Below are 20,140 nucleotides of genomic sequence, written 5' to 3' on the forward strand. Positions count from 1 at the left end.
TTATGGGAATTTACATTTCTCATACACAGCTGCAGGCACTGATGCACTGATTAAGGGGGGGGGGGGGGGGGGGGGGTGGAAAGCTAGCTTCATTGCTTGCCAGGACTTAACATATGATCGTCATCACTTGAAATCAGTCTAGTACAGGACTCAGTGGGCTGTGGCACCAAACCCCAACAAGAGACTACAACTTAGTTTGACATGTGCCAAAGTATCTTCAAGTTTATGCTTCAGACTGGAAAACAACACAGGTATTTGTACACCATTATTGGCACCGTCATCAATCAGATGGACGACGGTCTGTGGCAATAATTCAAACCAGACTTCCATTACAGTTTAGAGGAACACTGTACTTTATCTGACACACAAATCAAACAAAAAAAGGCATTGCTCCAATTGATGCATCGATATAATGCAATTAATGTATTAAGTACAAACCAAACTAATCAGATTCACAATTTAACATTTCAAAATGCAGAATTTGCTTTCTGCCAGCCTTCAAGCAGTTATGGGACTATTGTACTTATTTCCTCTCTTAAGTTAAAGGTGTTGCCCTGAACTCCCAAAATACATCATTGTGGCCCTTGCACTCCTTTCCTTTTTTAATCTTCACTCTCTTTGCAGCTTAATACTATATTCAAAACTCTGGTTATTTCTCTTTATACTCCCTGTTGTATTTATGCATAGTCCGATTGTATTTCTGCATGGTATGATTTGACTGTATACCACAGAAAGTATTTCACTGCATCACAGTACATACGACAATAATAGATCAATGCCAACATTAAGACAGTTGTTAAAGTAGGAGCACATTTTCCCCACTGCAACTATCATGGATTGTTGTTCCTGCAATGTTAATCTGGTAGAAAATGTCTTTCCAGCATCACATTAAAGGGGCAATTGCTCCTGTGTAGTAATGTTGCTTAGGTAGATGACAGTGCCCATTCTCAAAGGAAATGCAAACAAAGCTGATGTCAGAAAATCCTTAAAGCCAAATTTGATCAGCTTTACAGAGCAGAATCATTTATAATCTATACCATTACATTTGTTGATTTCAGCTCAGTTACATCTGAAGTTACATCAAAATGATGACTACCAAATCACAAGTTTGTGGGAAGCAGAGAAATGTACAAACAGCAAACTGTGTTCTTGAAATTTTCATCTGGAGCAAATGCAACTTTTAGATGAACCCAGGTGGCCCAAACATCAGGTTAGCTGAACAACTCTTTATTATATACGTCATCAGTCTGAAGAAAGGTCTCGACCCGAAACGTCACCCATTCCTTCTCTCCTGAGATGCTGCCTGACCTGCTGAGTTACTCCAGCATTTTGTGAATAAATACCTTCGATTTGTACCAGCATCTGCAGTTATTTTCCTACACAACTCTTTATTATTGTGTACAGTTTTGGTCTCCTAATCTGAGGAAAGACATTCTAGCCTTAGAGGGAGTACAGAGAAGGTTCACCAGATTGATCCCTGGGATGGCAGGACTTTCATATGAAGAAAGACTGGATAGACTAGGCTTATACTCGCTGGAATTTAGAAGACTGAGGGGGGATCTTATTGAAACATATAAAATTCTTAAGGGGTTGGAGAGGCTAGATGCGGGAAGATTGTTCCCGATGTTGGGGAAGTCCAGAACCAGGGGTCACAGATTAAGGATAAGGGGGAAGTCTTTTAGGACCGAGATGAGAAAACATTTCTTCACACAGAGAGTGGTGAGTCTGTGGAATTCTCTGCCACAGAAGGTAGTTGAGGCCAGTTCATTGGCTATATTTAAGAGGGAGTTAGATGAGTCCTTATGGCTAAAGGGATCAGGGGGTATGGAGAGAAGGCAGGTACAGGTTACTGAGCTGGATGATCAGCCATGATCATATTGAATGGCGGTGCAGGCTCGAAGGGCCGAATGGCCTACTCCTGCACCTATTTTCTATGTTTTTTCTATGTTTCTATTATAGGGAGGTGAATGACTGGTCTGATCGAAGTCAATCTGCCACGGACTTGTAAATACTCAGCCAGAGTTTCATTATCAGGTTTAGTCAATGGCAAAGCTAAAATCAAAAGTGCCATTCAACAGCACAGTATCTGTGGTATAAATGCACCTTTATTCTCAAACTTATAATTTTCAAATATACAGGAGGCGACAAAAATCAAGTAAGGGTAAATATATTCAGCAAACATTAAAATCAAAATACCTTTTCATAAAGTATAATGTAATATAAAGTACATTTAGGTGGAATTAGTCATACTCAATTCTGTAAAAACAATGGGGTACAAAATACATTTAAGGATATGTTCAATCTGAAAATTTGTTGAGAAAAGCACTATAAATTTGGATAACCTTACTACTATAAACATTTTGTTTTGAATAATGACAAATGTGCATGATTAAATAAAATGAATCTTTCTAAAATCACACCTGGTTTCAAATTGAACTTTAAATTTTTCCTTATTCTTTTCTCAAGGTGCATGGCCCTTCCCACTTATCCTTCTGCTAATGAACAGGATGGTACAATAGCGGCCAATATTCCTTCACTCTCAACAAACCTCAGTGAATTTTCTTGCCTCGTTCTCACAGCAGGTCCAACTTCAGCTAAGAACGATAAAAAAAACCCAAGCAAGAATGCTGGGAGGAGTTTGCGCTCAACATTACTCTACCAATTTTCACAGCACCATTCTAGCCCACATTATATAGTACTATGAAGTATTTCGCCCGCCAAATGACTGCATTCCCAGCTGATCAGAAAGCTGTGATGACCAATGTGCTCCAATATACTGATGGGAAGGAAAAGTACTTGGAAACAAGGAGGTTTTTTTTAAAAGTAGTTACAGTTCTGGCAAGTGATATAAACACTTACTGCTTTTTCAATAAAGGGGAAAGGAACTTGAAGGCAGGGTCAATTCCTCATTCCGATGCAGCAACTATACAATTGCTGCTATCACTGCATCACGATAATTGGAAGCAGGTCATTATATTTTCTAGTGATTCACTTTCAGTGTGAAATTGTAACGATATAGAACGATATAGAACTGTTCAACCATGCACAGGAGGCACAATTAGACCTTCTCTTTGACCTCGGAATGCTATGTCCGTATAAAAACTGGAGCGTAAAAGTGACCAAGAAATTTGGAAATCAAGATGACATTACTAGACAGAAGATTTGCCACGGTTGTATTAAGAAACTAAGAAAAAAAATCACATTATCCACCCGAAAGCAACAAGTTGACTACAATAAAATTTGCCTTGTTTCACATTACTCATCCCGTAAACTATTGCTGTGTGCTATTAACATTGTGTGTCTCCAAACCACCAAGTGGGAGGGTTTCACTGTGGCAGGATCTGAAGTGTGTTATATTCCATTGTTGAAAATCTTTGCTTTCACAAAATTGGGACAACGTTTAAACAAATTACAGTGATAGTTGACTAGTTGGACAGTGGCAGTAGTTTCTTGACTTGCGAGGATCATTGCCACACTAGGCTCCCCAAAGTGTAAAAGCTGGCCAAGCGATAGTGAAAATCTGCATGCTATTACAAAATCTATTTGATAACGCAATGCAATTATTCTGATAAAACTTGAGACAATTTCATATAATTTACAGTGCATATACAGAAAGGTGAAATCTTACTTGCTTTACATAAATTAATAAATAACCAATTTTTTGGTGCTTAGTTACAATCCACAAAATTCTCTGTATTCGCCAAATTAGACCTTTACAGTATAGAGAAAATTGCCCACTGAAATCAGTTGCTGTACAGTTCCAATTTTTCTCATGTAGAGAAGCAAAAGTATTTTGACAGGAAGTTTGTTATTTGTTCGCCCACCAGATGACAAGGCCCAATATCACACCGACAACGGCAAGAATTGCAATCAGAATGCATATTTTCTTGCGGGACTTTTTCTGAAAATACAAAATAAAGATTGAATCAATTTTACATCAACTTCAGTCATTTGGTAACTTTACCGTTGGAAAATGATAATTCTTCTGTGCACAACACGCATTCCTATACTATACTGTGATTTTATACAAAATATATAGTGTTCACATCCAAGTAATTCTGAATTTCGCAAATAAAACATTCATCGTTTTTCTACCATAGGAAGGAGGCAGCCCCCTTGAAAGAAATGGAATCATTAGGATCTTATGGATTTTTGCCCATTTGGAAATGGAACAAATGACTTCATAAACCGCATGCATGAAAAACAGGAATGAATAAAACAAGCAAATATAACTGAAAAGCAAATGAGTATCAATACATCAAAGTAAAAATATGCTATGCAGTAGCTGGTCAGTTAAATTAACATCCGCTATAAATGATATAAAAAGATTGACAATTATTTTGAACAATAAACTAAAAATACTATTTCTGTTGAGGACAGAAATTTAGAGCTCCACTGAGGCCCAATGGGATTTCAGTAAGATTTGATACACATTCTGCTATAATGTTTGGGTTCAAGCTAAGCAATTCCATGCTGGCATATCTCTCTGCTTTATCCCGGTTCAATTGAGGACAGTACAATCATACCTGATAATAAGATGCCCTCTGTAACTGGTGAGTTCCCTGCTCAACATGTACTTCTGCACTTTCCACATTTGCTTCAATGCTATCTGCAGGAAACAAAACACAAAAGCATCAGACCCAAAGATTTAGACGCCTATCACAAAGCAAACCTTTTAAACTGAGGGGAACAAAACAGGATCTCTGATAATAGGCCCAGAATAGAAATAATAGCTATTTCAAAAATATCTATTTATCAAAGTGGATCAAGATTTGCTTTAATACACTTTTTTGGGTGTACGGACACCACTGGCAAGGCCAGAATTTATTGCCCATCTCAATGTCTGCTTGAAGTGGTTGGCATTAGTGGTGACGTCTCGCCTTCTTGAAACCTCAAGATGGTTTACCTCCAATTCACCCGCTGCCTTTGATCATTTTTGGTGGTGGAGATTGAGGACAGGCACAAAATGCTAGAGTAACACAGCGGGACAGGGAGCCATTCCTTCGATCCAGAGATGCCGCCTGTCCCACTGGGTTACTCCAGGATTTTGTGTCTCTCCTTGGTGTAAACCAGCATCTGCAGTTCCTTCCTACACATTTCGGTAGTGATAGTGGGCTTGGGAAGATGCAGTGCACGTTGTGAACGAAACACACACTACAGTCATCACCACTGGTAGATGGAACAAATATTTAGGGCGAGGTGCTAATCAAACTATCTGCATTTTCTTGAAGCAATACTCATTCAGGTAAGTAGAAAATATTCCATCACTCTCCATACTTATGCCTTGTAGATGATAGAAAACTGAATCATCTTCAGCAGGGATATCAAACTTTCAATCTGCTTTTGTAGGCACAGAGATTATGCGGCTGACCTAGTCGAGTTTCTGGTCAGTAGCAACACTGAGGAAGTTGATAGTGAGAGAGTTGAAGGCATTGCCATTAATTGAGGCAATGCATTCTGTGGGTTCAGGTGTGTCTAATTAGGCTAGGTCATTTACCATGAATGGTAGAGGAATCGGGAGATGTGAGAAACAGAAGGGAGTGTGATGTACAAATGCAAAGATCCCTGAAGGTGACAGAAACGTGGGCAGCATATGGGGTGTCTGTTTTCATTGCTGATATATAAAGTACAAGAACAGAGGGGTGTGTGTATGTGTGTGCAATTACATGCATGGGAGCCAAAGGATGGTTTATGCTAAAAATGGCAATTCATTACATTTGTACACAAAATAACGATCTTTTAGGTTTGAGACACAAGACAAACCATTGCAAACCAAAGTCAGTTTTACTCTGCATTTCATAGTGCTGTAGCTGACTGGACTCTTGTGGCACTCAAGAGATTTCTATCTTTCAGCCCAACTTAATTGTATGATCACAAACGTTGAACAAAAGAATTAATGGAAGGTAGCACTTGCCAATCATATCTCCTTGATCATGGATCATTATTGCCAAGTCTTTAAAAATCTGGTTGACATCCAAGATGTTAGCCTAGATAAGAGAAGAGTTTAAAAGTGCTGTTAATGAAAAGTGCAGTAGAAAATCTGCACAATTCACAAAGTAATAGGTTAGCAATATTGTAATTATGGTTTCTGTTCAGCATAATTTAACAACATTTCCATTGGTCAGTATTAAACACAAAATATTTATATTAAAAAAACAAACTTATAAAACAAATGAAAAACTAACCTCAAGTTTCTGGATTGCAGTTTCTCGATCCTTAATCAACTCCAGGTCTTCTTCTGTAATTGCCACATCTTGAGATTGAGCTTGCATCCGATTCCAATCTTCATTACTAAAAAGTCAAATTCCTTCAACATGACTTTCAATATTGGTCCGATCTATACGCCCATTCAAACATTACCAGGTGATTTATTTATTCACTAAATGCTGGAGTAACTCAGCAGGTCAGGCAGCATCTCGGGAGAGAAGGAATGGGTGACGTTTCGGGTCGAGACCCTTCTTCAGACCCGAAACGTCACCCATTCCTTCTCTCCCGAGATGCTGCCTGACCTGCTGAGTTACTCCAGCATTTTGTGAATAAATCAATTTGTACCAGCATCTGCAGTTATTTTCTTATACCAGGTGATTTATATTTGCTGAGTTACATCTAATTTTTTGTAGCTTGAAGACAATTCATGTCCCCAGCATCTAACCCCAACTGGCTGTTTTACACTTTAGAAAAAGTATCCCTACAACAGTTAAGAATTGTTAAAGAATCCCAGCATCAAAAGACTGCTACAAATCACTGCACTCGTTGAATACACCCAAGCAAATACAGCAAGAAGTATTTTTGCAGTATACCCAAATAGGCAGAGAACGCCCTGAGATTCAGCAAGACCAGTTTATTTTTTACCTCAGTGCCACTTTCCTGCACTCATCCCATATCTTTGATTGCCTTAATATTCAGAAATCTATTAATATGAATGTACTCAGCAAAGCCTCCATAATCCAAAGATTAACTACCCTCTGGTGAATAAATTTCTTCTGATCCATCCTGCAAGACTATCCCCTTATAATGAGACCATGGTCCCCTGGTTCTAGGTAAACCAACTCGGGAAGAACATCACCCTGCATCTATCCTGTCAACATTTTATTAAACGCAAGAATAGTGGCCGTCAACCAACACGATGAACCTTTATTGCATTCCCTTAATCGCATGTATACACTTAGGTAGAGAGGCCTGATCTAAACATTATATTCCATCATGTCCCATATAAATGGAGGACAAACAGTTCTTCATTTTTGTGCCTATACCACACGGCTCAACTCTTCCAAAGGGCCAGCATCTTAGAACATTCAATTCCCAACACCTAATCACTATACAACTGTCTTTGTAATGGTTGTTAGATTGTACCCATTTATTTCTGTGCACTATTCATTCATTTTTCTACATATGGACGCTTTGTGCAAAGAAAACATTCAATTGTGCTTTGGACTATTTGTCCTTAATCCACGAGACGGATTTGTAACTGACTCAAAAAGTGAAAGAATAATCTTCCACTTCAGTCTCCCAAATAATTCAAACCAAGGACACTTCCTGATCAAAGGTTTATGTTCTTACCTTTCAAATGATACAAGTTGTTCTTCTTTGTGTTCATCATCACTGAAACCACTCTGGAAACAAAACAATTCTTTCTCAGGTAAATGTGATGATGGAAGAGTCAGGATAAAGAGACAAGGAACCTACACTCAGGACATGACTAAAGATGACCAACGTACAAGTTGGAAGTCTGATACAATACCTCACTGCAGAAAAATACGCAGTAACAGAAAGCGCTATCTGAATAAGTGAAGTATACATTTTGCAAATGAAAAAAGTTATAGATGATGAATATTAAAAAAAAGTCAAGTATCATCCATGGGGAGAGAAAGAGTTAATATTTCAAGTCAAGGATTGTTCAGTTAAAATGAACAAAAACCAAGCATGTTTTAAGTTGCAGCGGAGGGATCAGGTGCAGAGAAGAATGCGAGACAAGCCACACGCCAGAATGGTGACGAGGTTACTATTTTATCCTGACATCTTTGACCTGCACCCTATCTCCAAGTATGTCCACATCTTAAAATGCACTTGTATTTCCTTAGCTTTGGGAATTTTTATTATTTGTAAGAACTTACTTTTATTGACCATATTGTACACTTGTAATTTTGCAATACAAATTACTGCCACATGCACATATTCTGACCTTCTACAAACACCCGCCAAACTAAAAATAAAAATACTCATTTAGAATGTCCAAAAGCGATTGAACACAGAGCTTTAGGTTACTGATATATATTTGACTACCAAATGATAATAGGTACAAATCAATTCACAGATTGGCCTGGGAAAATTATTATTTTTTAAACTTCCACAATCCCCAGAGACTCAGATCAGAAAAAGAATTTCCATCCTGAATTTACAAAAAGTTTAGGCTGGATATAAATGGTTCACCACGGCACAGGATATTAATATTCTACACATGCAAAAGGTAGGAAGGACAGTGAGAGGAGAGGGAGAAGAAAAACAAGCCATTACTGATCGCTCTCCCAAAGCCACCAACAGCTCAAAAATAACCACTTGATCACTAGGAAAATTTTCAGTTAATTGGGCACATAATGAAAGCAAGCAGTTAGAACAGAAAACTCTTTCATGTCAATTCCTGCAAAAGATTCTACACTTCTATTAAAATTATAACTTCATCGTCAACCTATTTACATAGCCTTGTTTGGACACAAACTTTCTAGAAAGGTTTAAATTACAAGATTAGGGAGCAGCAATACCAATACATGTAATTTTAAGGTGCGGCCCATTTGCACTGTGTGTGCCTCTGATTTTGACTGCTCCTCCATTGGTATCCCAGGCCCCAGGTTTGCTGCAATTAACTTCCAATGCAGCTTCACCACTTGTGGCCTTAAAACCTAGTGATTTTACAAGTCTTTTCCCATTTCAAAAAACCTCCTCGTCGCTTTAATGTTTCATGGCAAACTGTTGCAAAATTTATGCAACCTACCTTGGAAAGCACACACAAATGCAAATTATAGAGATTTTCCCTATTTGAACAGAGCTTGCAATTATCCAATAATTTAATTTTATTTACTCATTTCCCAGGATCTGAAAGGCCAGCATTTATCGTGAATCCCTAGTTTCTGGTTCACTAGGCCATTTATAAATGAATTACATTGGTGAGTCTGGAGTCACATAAACATCAGACAAGTACGCCAGGCTTGTTTCCCGAAGGACTTTAGTGAATGGGACTTTATAGCAATCCAGCAGTTTTCTGATCATCATTACTAATGATAAATTTTGAGCCACCCAGTAACTGTTACACTGGAACCATGTCCCACATTTGGGCGGCACAGTGGTAGAGTTGCTACCTTACAGGGCCACAGACACAGATTCGGTGCTTTCTGTACACAGTTTGTACGTTCTCCCTGTGACTGTGTGGGTTTGCTCCGGGGCCTCTGGCTTCCTCCCACATTGCCAAGGACGTACAGGTTTGTAGGTTAATTGGGGTTGGTAACATTCTAAATTGTCCCCAGCATGTAGTGTTAGTGTATGGGGTGATTGCTGGTCAGCGTGGGCTCAGTGGGCAAAGGGCCTGTTTCTGTGCTGAATCTCTAAAGTCTACAGTGATTACAGATGTAGTACTGCAACCATTGCAGCAGTGTATTGAGGTAGACTTTGAGGTGTGTTTTTTCTACTTACTGAGAGGCGTGATGCTGCTCTTGCCCTGGCTACAGATTCTTTCTCTTTTTCTGCGGCTTGCCGCTGTGCTGCTTGGAAGTTGTTCAAAGCCGCAGAAAAGTCATTCATGAGACGCTCCTTCTGTATTCTCTGCTGACGCTGAAATTGTGAAAGAAAAACTGTTTGGAATTTTTAATTTGCAAGACATTTTACATTAAGACCAAGCCTTGAAACAGTAGGAAATTAAAGATACTTATATCTTATTAATTCTACCTATGACTATTTCAAAGACAGGTTACTTCAGATAGAAGACAATGCAATTAACAGAAAAAAACAATCCTTGATATTTCAGATTAGATCATTTTTGGCATAGTTACAATGCCCATTGTAATCACTGTCACAGCTGTTCCAAGGCAGCGCAGTCCACGAACAATGACCAAGCCATAGGCAGATCAGACATACGCCACCATGAATCCACATTTAAATGATCAAATACAAACAGAAAAGCCTACAATCCATTTTTTTAAAATAATGAGTTTTAATTTCAATAATGTACCTAGTTTTGTCATTGAGACAAAATCTGTTTCAAACTTCTGTGTACTAACTTATGAAACATTCAAAGTTAAAAAAAACTATTTACCTTTTCCCATACAAGCTGGCAAAAAAAGGAAAGAGGTAGACACCAAATGCTGGAGTAACTCAGCGGGACAGGCAGCATCTCTGGAAAGAAGGAATGGGTGACGTTTCGGGACGAGACCCTTCTTCTGAAGAAGGGTCTCGACCTGAAACGTCACCCATTCCTTCTCTCTAGAGATGCAGCCTATCCCGCTGAATTACTCCAGCATTTGGTGTCTACCTCTTTCCTTTTTTTGCCAGCTTGTATGGGAAAAGGTAAATAGTTTTTTTTAACTTTGAATGTTTCATAAGTTAGTACACAGAAGTTTGAAACAGATTTTGTCTCAACGTCTACCTTCGATTTAAACCATATCTGCAGTCCTTTCCTACAAAAAAGGAAAAAGGTTGTGGTAGATCTCTCACCTGCGGCTGGCATAACACCAAGGTCCCACATATGAAGTGTATCTGACTCTCAGCAGGATCTAGCTTACTATTAAAGTCTTAAATCATCCTGTACCTCCCATGTGGAATATGGGCTTATTTAATCGACAATCTACATGCAGCAATTGATTTTGTAAATGTTTTTACCCGTACCACCAGTTGCTTTCATGGCAAACCCTGTCCGTAAGCTCAGTTTCGAACTAATCTTGGAATTTGAGTTTTCCCCACCACATACTCTCCCAGTTTGAAAAGACTCGAGTGCTCAAAGGATCCTTAAAATTATGAATCATTTGGAGAGAACGTGGATATTCCATAACCAGGTCCATGAATTCAGGATAGCTATGAATAAATCCACTAGGAAACTGAAAAATGTGCTTACTGTATATCAAAGAATGATTGGGAGTGGAGATTCAGATGCCTTCAAAGTAGATAAGATGTGTGTAGATGAAACATGATAGAAATGAACAGAAAAACAAATTGAAGATTGGGAGAAGATAGATGGAATTGGAAAAGTGTTTTACAAAAAGAGGGGAAAGCTGAGAAACTGAGCCGGTGACATCTGCCGTAAATTCCATTTAATTCTGCGGGGAGTTGGAGTTTTACACGCACAGATTGAGTAAGGCACAAAAACCTGAAGGATTAATCATCTTATACAAAACACTGCTTTGCTCAAATAGGTGGGCGAAAGGATAATAAGATGTCAAAATTCTACGAAGTAGTTCGACAGGACTACCAGTCTAACTACATTGGAACTAACTCTTGAATTGTATACAAGAGACTTCCTAAGGTCATAAATTTTCAGAGCAGAATTAGGCAATTCGGCCCATCAAGTCCAATCCGCCATCCAATCATGGGTAATCGATCATTCCCTCTCAACCCCATTCTCCTGCCATCTCCCCATAACCCCTGACACCCGTACCAATCAAGAATCTGTCGATCTCCGTCTTAAAAGATTTTAAAACACCATTAGGATACAAGGTACTATTTTATGCTATGCGCCTAAACATAAATTAAAAAAATGTACAGAAATAATAAACCTATGCTAAAATCCATTGGGCCAAGAAGTTATATTGAGTGTATAATCAAATGAACATTTAATTACAGATTCAATATGACTTTCCAATTCGTCATTGCCCCTTACACACATTTCCCTGGCCTAGTAATGAACAATTAAGCACAGAAGCTGCATCAATATCGCTCCAGTTATGTTGTGGACCAGAGCTACTAGAGCATAATTTCCTTGTTAAGTCCGGATTCAAATTAAGGTCCTAGGTGAGGTAGCGCATCTTTTGTACAAACACTCACCTGCTCAGTATACGCTAAAGGTAGGGATCCAAGCTCCTTAAGGCGTTTATTGGTTTCCTTCGCTACCTGGTTTGTATAATGCTGCAGCTGCTGCCTGCAAACATGGATTAAACAAAATATCTCATGGAAATCAAATAATTTTCAGGTAGCATAAGAAAATAACTGCAGATGCTGGTACAAATCGATTTATTCACAAAATGCTGGAGTAACTCAGCAGGTCAGGCAGCATCTCGGGAGAGAAGGAATGGGTGACGTTTCGGGTCGAGACCCTTCTTCAGACTGAAGAAGGGTCTCGACCCGAAACGTCACCTATTCCTTCTCTCCCGAGATGCTGCCTGACCTGCTGAGTTACTCCAGCATTTTGTGAATAAATAATTTTCAGGTTTGCCTATATTTTGGAAGCAATTTGTTTCCCTTAAAATGGGACCCACATTTGATAAATATGTACTGCAATAAAACAATAATAGCTCAGACAAGTTTCACAGCATTGATAAAGGTGTTATCCATCTGTTGAATTATTCTTATACAGGAATTGAATCGAATGAACACAGTATAGAGGCTGAAGAAGGGTCTCGACCCGAAACGTCACCCATTCCTTCTCTCCCGAGATGCTGCCTGACCTGCTGAGTTACTCCAGCATTTTGTGAATAAATCAATTTGTACCAGCATCTGCAGTTATTTTCTTATACAGTATAGAACACATCACCTTTACTAACAACGATCTCCTTAAATTGTCTTGTCCCCTTACAATGCAGCAACACAATAAACCTCTGTCCTAGGTTTTCTAACCAAAATTATTAATGTTTTCTCTTCTATATTCAATCAATCTGCCATGCACGTCTAATCCATAACAATGGCTGTCTCACAATTACATCCTGGATACAAATATATTCTAAACAAAAAAAAAACGAATGATATCCTATGCCTGAACACAATGCATTCATTCCTCTTCTGATTTTAGCAATTGATATCATGGCACATCTCCTTTAAAACATTTCCATCATTGACCAGCCTTTACTTAGTTCGACTTTAGTTTATGTTTAGTTTAGAGATGCAGTGCAGAAACAAGCCCTTCGGCCCACCGAGTCCACGCCAACCAGCGATCCCCGCATATTAACACTATCCTACACACACTAGGGACAATTTTTACATTTACCACGCCAATTTACCTACATACTTGTACGTCTTTGGAGTGTGGGAGGGAACCGAAGATCTCGGAGAAAACCCACGCGGTCACGGGGAGAACGTACCAACTCTGTACAAACAGCACCTGTAGACAGGATCGAACCCGGGTTTGCAGCGCTGCAAGGCAGCAACTCTACCGCTGAGCCACCATGCCGTCTCGTCTCGTCTCGTCTCTCCAGTCACGACTTCTCCTGATCTCAAGCTTTCAAGAATCTATATTGGGTGATATCCTCTCTCGGTAATGCAAACGAGTACTCATCTAATGTTATTTCCCACAGACAAATCCAGCATTCACACTATGCCAGTGACTGCTAATTTGACATCCAACTTTGAAGTGAATGTAATTCTCTCCAGCTAAACATGGAAAAGCCAATAATCTTAAGTTACTAAAATGTCTATTGCTCCCTATTCTTTCCAATTGCTTTCAGTTAAATCTAACTGTTTTGTACTGCAGCAGTGTACTCAATCTGGTGTTCAAACTGTATCCACTTTATCAAAGCAACCTCTAATTACAACATTTGTCAGCCACCACCCAGTAAGACTTATAAAGAACCAATGTTAATCAAAGCTATCCAAACATTGAATGTTTGCACAAAACTTGGTTTAACTTGGCAAAGATTTTCAACATTCTAAAGTTCTCATTTGGCAAAAAGACCACCCAATAGACATCAGACGACTAAGATATCCAAAACCCGAGAACACCACCTGTGTGAGATTATAATTCAATTGAAATGGAGTTTTACCCCAAGCAGGGAAGGTCTATGAATAAGAGTTATGTACTAACATTGTTTTATTAACCACCCTCCCCCCCCCCCCACATCAGTTTAGTCTGGATTTTACTTCTTACTAAAAGCAATAGAAAAAGTTCCAAAGCTATTTTTTCATACTTTTGACATAAAACCACAAATGCACCATCCAAAATATTTTTTTAAATTGTAAATTTACCATCTAAAGACCAACAAGTAGAAACATTTTACAGATTAACCAACTGCACCAGACATAGCCAAACATATCACAGCAAACATGGCGACCAAGCAAGCAAATCCTTAATTTTGTCAGTTTAAAACCAAAATCTTATGGCTCAACAAATGGACATTTAAACTATGAATGTTACTCCAGTTAATGGATGTATGGGATAGCAATTTTTCTGAATTAAAGATCCAGAATGCATTATCTTATCTGCAAATGATAGATTACTAACACAAGTTTAGTCAGGAGTACAGCAGGAATGTGAGATTCCAACATCCACTCAGCTGCACAATTTCTATCATGGATCTGTAAAATATTGTACCAGTTAATGGTATCATATGCTACTTCATTATCTCGTACAGATAGAAACATACTTACAGTCTGTCCTGAAGTTCACTTGTATCTTGTTGTGTTCCGAGTTGTTGTACCAACGTATTTATCTGTGCAGCTGTCGGAAACACATAAATAACATTTATCTTGCGTTTCAATGTGATTAGAGCACGTCCGAACAGGCAAGTACATGTTTAAACCATTGCCCGATTGCAGTAACAGGGAAAATGAAACATAACCAGTTACTGCTAATCAAAAAAGCCCTTTATGAAAAGAACTTTGGTATCTTTATCAAAATGCCATGTAGAGGTTATTGGCAGCATTCCGGTCCATTCTAAATTTAATCTCCTGCAGGATTTAACTATGTTCCAAGGTGGAATAAGCTGCATACTAAAACAGTGTACTGATCTCACTATTCCGCATTTACAAACACAATTTTAAAACTCTTACTCATTTATGTATAGACATACAAATTTTCAAGTCAAAACAGAACTTTAGCAACTTATGGACAACTGGATGAACAAAGATGGGAAGCCACTCACTAGGGCTTAATACTGGCAACGATCATTTGAGCTGAAAAGCCCATTTCTGTGCTCTGAATCCTTTCAGGTATAATGCAGTACGAGGACAAGGCTGCAGATTGATCAAGACTGAGAAATATAACAGCATACATAAGTTTTGGAAGAAATTAACAAAATTGGAAGGGTATGGGCAGGCATGACAAAGAATGGCAAAATCAAAAATTGCTGAAGTTTTACACCTCCAAATTGGAGCTACAGTGGAAGGCAGACTTTTACATCTAAAAGTCACAAGTGCAGCTTTAATCTAACGCAATTTGCAATAAAAGCTCATGGAACGCAGTGCAGGTTTTATTAATCAGTGCAACACAAAATCAATTGCAGAGGAAAGGCAATGCAATTTTATTAGACTAGTATTTGAGAACAAAGGTGTAAAAAGCAGTTTAAACTGGACGAATCTGGGTAGACCACCAAAATTCTAGAGTTTAAGCGAGGCAATCACATTAAAACAAGTATTAGAAGGGCACAGATATTCGCCTAGATGGGAAGCTTAGATTTAGAACAATCTCTGAAAAAAGTCATCCCTGTTAGATTGAATACGAAACAATTCTTCATAGGAGGGTATATCAATTCTTAAATACTTTTTCTCCTCCTAAGATAGTGAAATTAGGCAACTGGCCGCCCTGTCTCGACCATCCAAACCCACTATAACAGTGGCCAATTTTTAATACTGTGCTGTATCATCATAATTAACATGCAACTGATTTATCTTTGAAGGTTGGGACAGATGATGAATTTGATCTGTAATCATTTATTTGACCAGCATGTCACAGGTGTGAAAATGTTACTGCGTTCGTGAGTTGGGAGGTCATGTTGCAGTAATACAAGACATTGGTGAAACTGCATTTAGAGTATTGTGTTCGGTTCTGGGCACCATGTTATAGGAGAGATGTTGTCAAGCTGGAAAGGGTGCAGAGACGATTTACGAGGATGTTGCCAGGACTCGAGGGCCTGAGTTGTAGGGAGAGGTTAAGCAGGCTAGGACTCTATTCATTGGAGTGCAAAAGGATGAGGGGCGATATTATAGAGGTGTACAAAATCATGAGCGTAATAGAATAGAGATTGGATAGACGCACAGAGTCTCTTGCTCAGAGTAGGGGAATCAAGAACCAAAGGACATAGGTTTAAGATGAGGGATTAGATTTAATAGGAACCTGAGGGGCAACATTTTCCACAGAGTGGGTTGTGGGTGTATGGAACGAGTTGCCAGAGGAGTTAGTTAGCATTGCAACGTTTAAGAAATATTTGGACATGGATAGGACAGGTTTAGTAGGATATGGGCCGAACGCATGCAGGTGGGATTAGTGTAGAAGAAACATGTTGGTCGGATTGGGGAAGGTGGGCCTAAGGGCCTGTTTCCACACTGTATGACTATGAGGAAACAGCAGAAACCAATGTGAGCAAATCAATCATGATCATCTTGAAGATTCGGGCGACAATGAAGTTTCAAAAGGCAATAAAAAGATTGAAAGTTTTGGAAAGCAAGATTGAAGTCCCTCAGCAGAAGAAAAATAAGAGAAAACTAAATGCCAGAGTTCAGAGTTGTCAGCATCTTTATCTGAATTGAATGTGGTATCCATTTTAATACGTGCAGCCTAACATTTGGCAAAGCCGACTGAACTTGAAAACTGCTGACAGTTCTGATATATGACATCGCAGACCAGTTTTGCTTCACCCTCCAGGGTTTGGATTGTATAATGAACATGCAATCGAGGTTTGCTATCATTCAAAGTCAACAAAAAAAACTAGCAACCTCATCCACTTTAAAACAAGTTCTAACTAAAACTGCTCCTTAATAGGCTTAGTGTTGATGTTGTTTCCTTTCATGGCACACAAACGCATCTAATTGCAAACTTAGACAATTAGTGAAATAAGCCAAGCAATTTTTCCTCAAGTTTAAGGTTTCAGCACAACTTTTTCCAGATTGTAGAAAACGCCAATACTTACTATTCTGTGTAATTTTCTGGATGTTGACACTGCATGTTTGAATGAGGGTATTGAAGTCCTGTGGCTGTGAGTGGTAGCTAAAGCGATTGTCCTCAATTCTTCCGTACGACATGGCTGCACGAGAGATCGACACAGACCCAGCACAGAGTGATCAGGTGTATGTGCCCCCTTCAAAATTTATTCAAGAGGAAAACTGGAGAAAAAGGAAGCAGAACTTGAGATGCAAACATTTCAAGTTAAAGTATTTTGCAAGGCGACAGAATTAACTGCAAAGCGCACCAAATCATATATTTCTGCTCTCTCTCTGAACTTAAAAGTATTTTTTGATCGATAATAGTATTAGTATTAAATTGAGTGTGCCAATAAATGTAATGAGATTGCTTAGGACATGAAGTGGTTATTTGGTCCACTGTTCCATCCCAAATGACCAAAGTGGGACTTCCTTAGCAAAGATAAAGGAATTTTTCAGCGGGGTATCACCAGTCTTGGTCTGCAGGTCAGCTAGTGCAATAGAGAAACTGTGGCCACCATTCCAAACAGTGTTCATAAATAAGTAATGAACTCTTTGGTCGAACCCTTAATGCTGGTTTCTCTGATAACTGTAAATCAAAACAGCAAGCCAACTTGAAATCGTACAGATCCTAATGTGGCAATGACATCACTGTGTTCAGTCAGCAGTTTTGTAAAGGAAAAGAGGTCATCTAACCTTACTGTAAAGACTAAACATTTCATAGGAATGCAAGACTCAATATTGAATTCTCCAACTTTGGATAACATTCATTGTTTTTAATCAGATCTGGCCATTTTTCTACCTGCTATTCCTCGTCCTTTTTCATTTGTATCTTCTGGCCTATTGAGCATGTCCCAGTAGGTCAGACTATGCAAAAACAATATCACCTAGACTACGCAATCTTATCACATCTCAAACATGTACAGAAATGTAACTGCCCATTTAATGACGTCTTTGTTTTAGCTAGACATTTCCTTGCCCCCTCCCACTTATTGCCCCCGACCACTGTCTGCTACCTGGACTAACTTATTTTCTCTCTTTCTCAGTTTGACCCAAAATGTTCATTGTTTTTCTTTCCACAGATGCTGCCTGACCTGCTAGAGACCCCCCCCCCCACCCGGGCATTGTTAGTTACTTCAACACACTCGCACAAGACCTCCAATTCCATATGCTCCAACTTTGTTCACCCGTCTTAAGATCTAAAAGAGCCAATATTTAAATAGGAAAGTCCTCGTCTCATTTATAAATGATTTATGAAAGGTTCCAACCCAAAACATTACCGACCCACATTCTCCACCTTGCATCTTTTATCTGTAAAACCAGCTTCTGCAGTTCTGAAAAGGTCGACTCAAAATATCACCCATTCCTTCTCTTCAGAGATGCTGCCTGTCACGCTGACTTCCTCCAGCATTTTGTGTCTGTCCGCAGTTCCTTGTATCTCTATCGTTATGTAAAAGTACACAAAGTATTGGAGTAACTTAGCAGGTCAGGCCGCATCTCAGGAGAACATAATATAAATATTCTGGAGAACATATATAACTGCTTCCATGGCCACACCCCAAATTATCCCTGCAGCCTACATTTTTGCAGGTCAAACATTTTCATTTTTCAATATCAGTTTACAGCACATCCCCTACCCACCCCCCTTCCCCTCCCTGTTGTCCTTCAGTTTGTTGCTGCGTGATTCAGCACTGTTCCATCTTGTAGATTCACCCTCCAGTTGATGGTGTCACGGTGTTATTTCCTTTCTGTGCAGCACACATTACACAAGGGGTGCTGTGCAAAGACAGCAGCAGGCACTGTGACAGTGTTCCCTCTTTTTCCCTCCCACTCTCTCTCCTTACCTTTTTCCTTTCTCCCTCCCTCTCCCCTCGTCTTTTTCCTCTTTCTCCCTCCCACTTTCTCCCTCTTTTTCACTCCCACTCTCTCTCCCTCCTTTCCCTCCCACTCTCTCTCCCCCCTTTCACCCTCTCCCCCTTTCACTCCCACTCTCCCCTTTCACCTCCCTCTCTCCCCCCTTTTCCCTCCCTCTCTTTCCCCCTCCCCTTTTCCCTCCTCCCTCTTTCCCCTCCCTTCCCTCCTTGCCTTTCCTAGCTGCCAAATGCTGCGCCCTCGGCCACACTGCGCATGCGCCCCTCCACCCAGCCCAACGCGCCATTATTTGGCAGGCGACAACACTTCTGAAGGGTCTCGACCCGAAACGTCGCCCATTCTTTCCCTCCTCCGCAGACGCTGCCTGCCTGTCCCGCTGAGTTCCCCCCCCGGCATTTTGTGTCTGTGTTCGGTGTAAGCCAGCACCTGCAGTACCTGCCTACACACATTCCGCCGCCCCTGAGAGGAGAAGCTGCCCACCGCCGCATGACAACTCCCTCAGTCAACCCCCTCCGACGGTCTACACCCCTCCCGCCCGGGCCGCAGCCTCGCCGGCTTCATTGAACGCCCTCATACCGGGGCTGGGTCTCTCGGAGCCGCCGCCGCCGCCGTCGTTCGGGTCACGTGATGGCGATCGCGTCACCGGCGTGGCCCCGCCCCGCTGCGACGCGATGACGTCGCCTACCCGTCAATCAAACAGTGGCTGCGGACGGTCCAGAGAAATAGAAAGAAGAGGAGAGAAGGAAATAAAGAGAGAGAGAGAAACACATTTTTTTTGCTCTATTATAACCCTCAAGTGCTTTAGTGAAAATATTATTTTGAAATAAATTTGCACCCTCTTCCTAACCATATCCTATCCATATCATTAAAAGAGCTTGCAATTTATTTCTGTTAAAATGAGAATGTAATAAAGCTTACAGCTTAACTGTCTGAGATCCGTGTATAGAGCCATCGTTCTATTTATTTTAGGATTATTCTCTTCACAGTCCAATTTTCTGGATTATTTTTTAGGGTTTGGTTGGTTTGGAGAAGTGTGATTCGGGCACTTTGTCTTTTTTAGCCTATTTTATCTAAAACATTATTTTATTGTTCATAACATTGCTCATCCTTTTCGCTGCTACTTCAGAATAAGCCTTCCACCAAAGGCTAATGCAAGGGAGGTAAATACACTACCTAGAGAGGAAACATATGGCTATTGAACAAGAGAAACGTAAGCAACCTCTCG

General features: G+C 39.8%; 1 protein-coding gene across 3 annotated transcripts; it reads right to left on the minus strand.

Moving 5' to 3' along the window:
• Positions 1-396: 396 nt before the first annotated feature.
• Positions 397-19,588, minus strand: stx12 (syntaxin 12). 3 transcript variants are annotated; one of them, XM_078423089.1, is made up of 10 exons: positions 19,492-19,588; positions 17,034-17,226; positions 14,557-14,626; positions 12,025-12,118; positions 9,685-9,822; positions 7,561-7,613; positions 6,186-6,291; positions 5,915-5,987; positions 4,527-4,609; positions 397-3,901 (listed from the first exon to the last, which is right to left on the minus strand). In XM_078423089.1, the coding sequence occupies exons 2-10, from the start codon at positions 17,143-17,145 to the stop codon at positions 3,809-3,811; spliced, it is 822 nt and encodes a 273-aa protein (XP_078279215.1). In that variant the 5' UTR covers positions 17,146-17,226; positions 19,492-19,588; the 3' UTR covers positions 397-3,808. The 3 variants fall into 3 exon arrangements, with proteins under 3 accessions (XP_078279215.1, XP_078279216.1, XP_078279217.1); XM_078423090.1 differs by lacking the exon at positions 19,492-19,588 and adding an exon at positions 19,351-19,485; XM_078423091.1 differs by lacking the exon at positions 19,492-19,588 and adding an exon at positions 18,341-18,365.
• Positions 19,589-20,140: the final 552 nt, after the last annotated feature.

This window comes from Rhinoraja longicauda, chromosome 27 (genome assembly GCF_053455715.1).
Source record: "Rhinoraja longicauda isolate Sanriku21f chromosome 27, sRhiLon1.1, whole genome shotgun sequence".
Lineage (NCBI taxonomy): Eukaryota > Metazoa > Chordata > Chondrichthyes > Rajiformes > Arhynchobatidae > Rhinoraja > Rhinoraja longicauda.

Coding starts and splice junctions, on each gene's coding strand:
- stx12 (XM_078423089.1), bottom strand. CDS start 17,145: ATGTCGTACGGAAGAATTGAGGACAATCGCTTTAGCTACCACTCACAG. Junction 7,614..9,684: donor GAGCAGCATCACGCCTCTCA/GTAAGTAGAAAA, acceptor TTTTGTTTCCAG/AGTGGTTTCAGTGATGATGA. Junction 4,610..5,914: donor TGATCAAGGAGATATGATTG/GCAAGTGCTACC, acceptor TGTTTCCTGCAG/ATAGCATTGAAGCAAATGTG.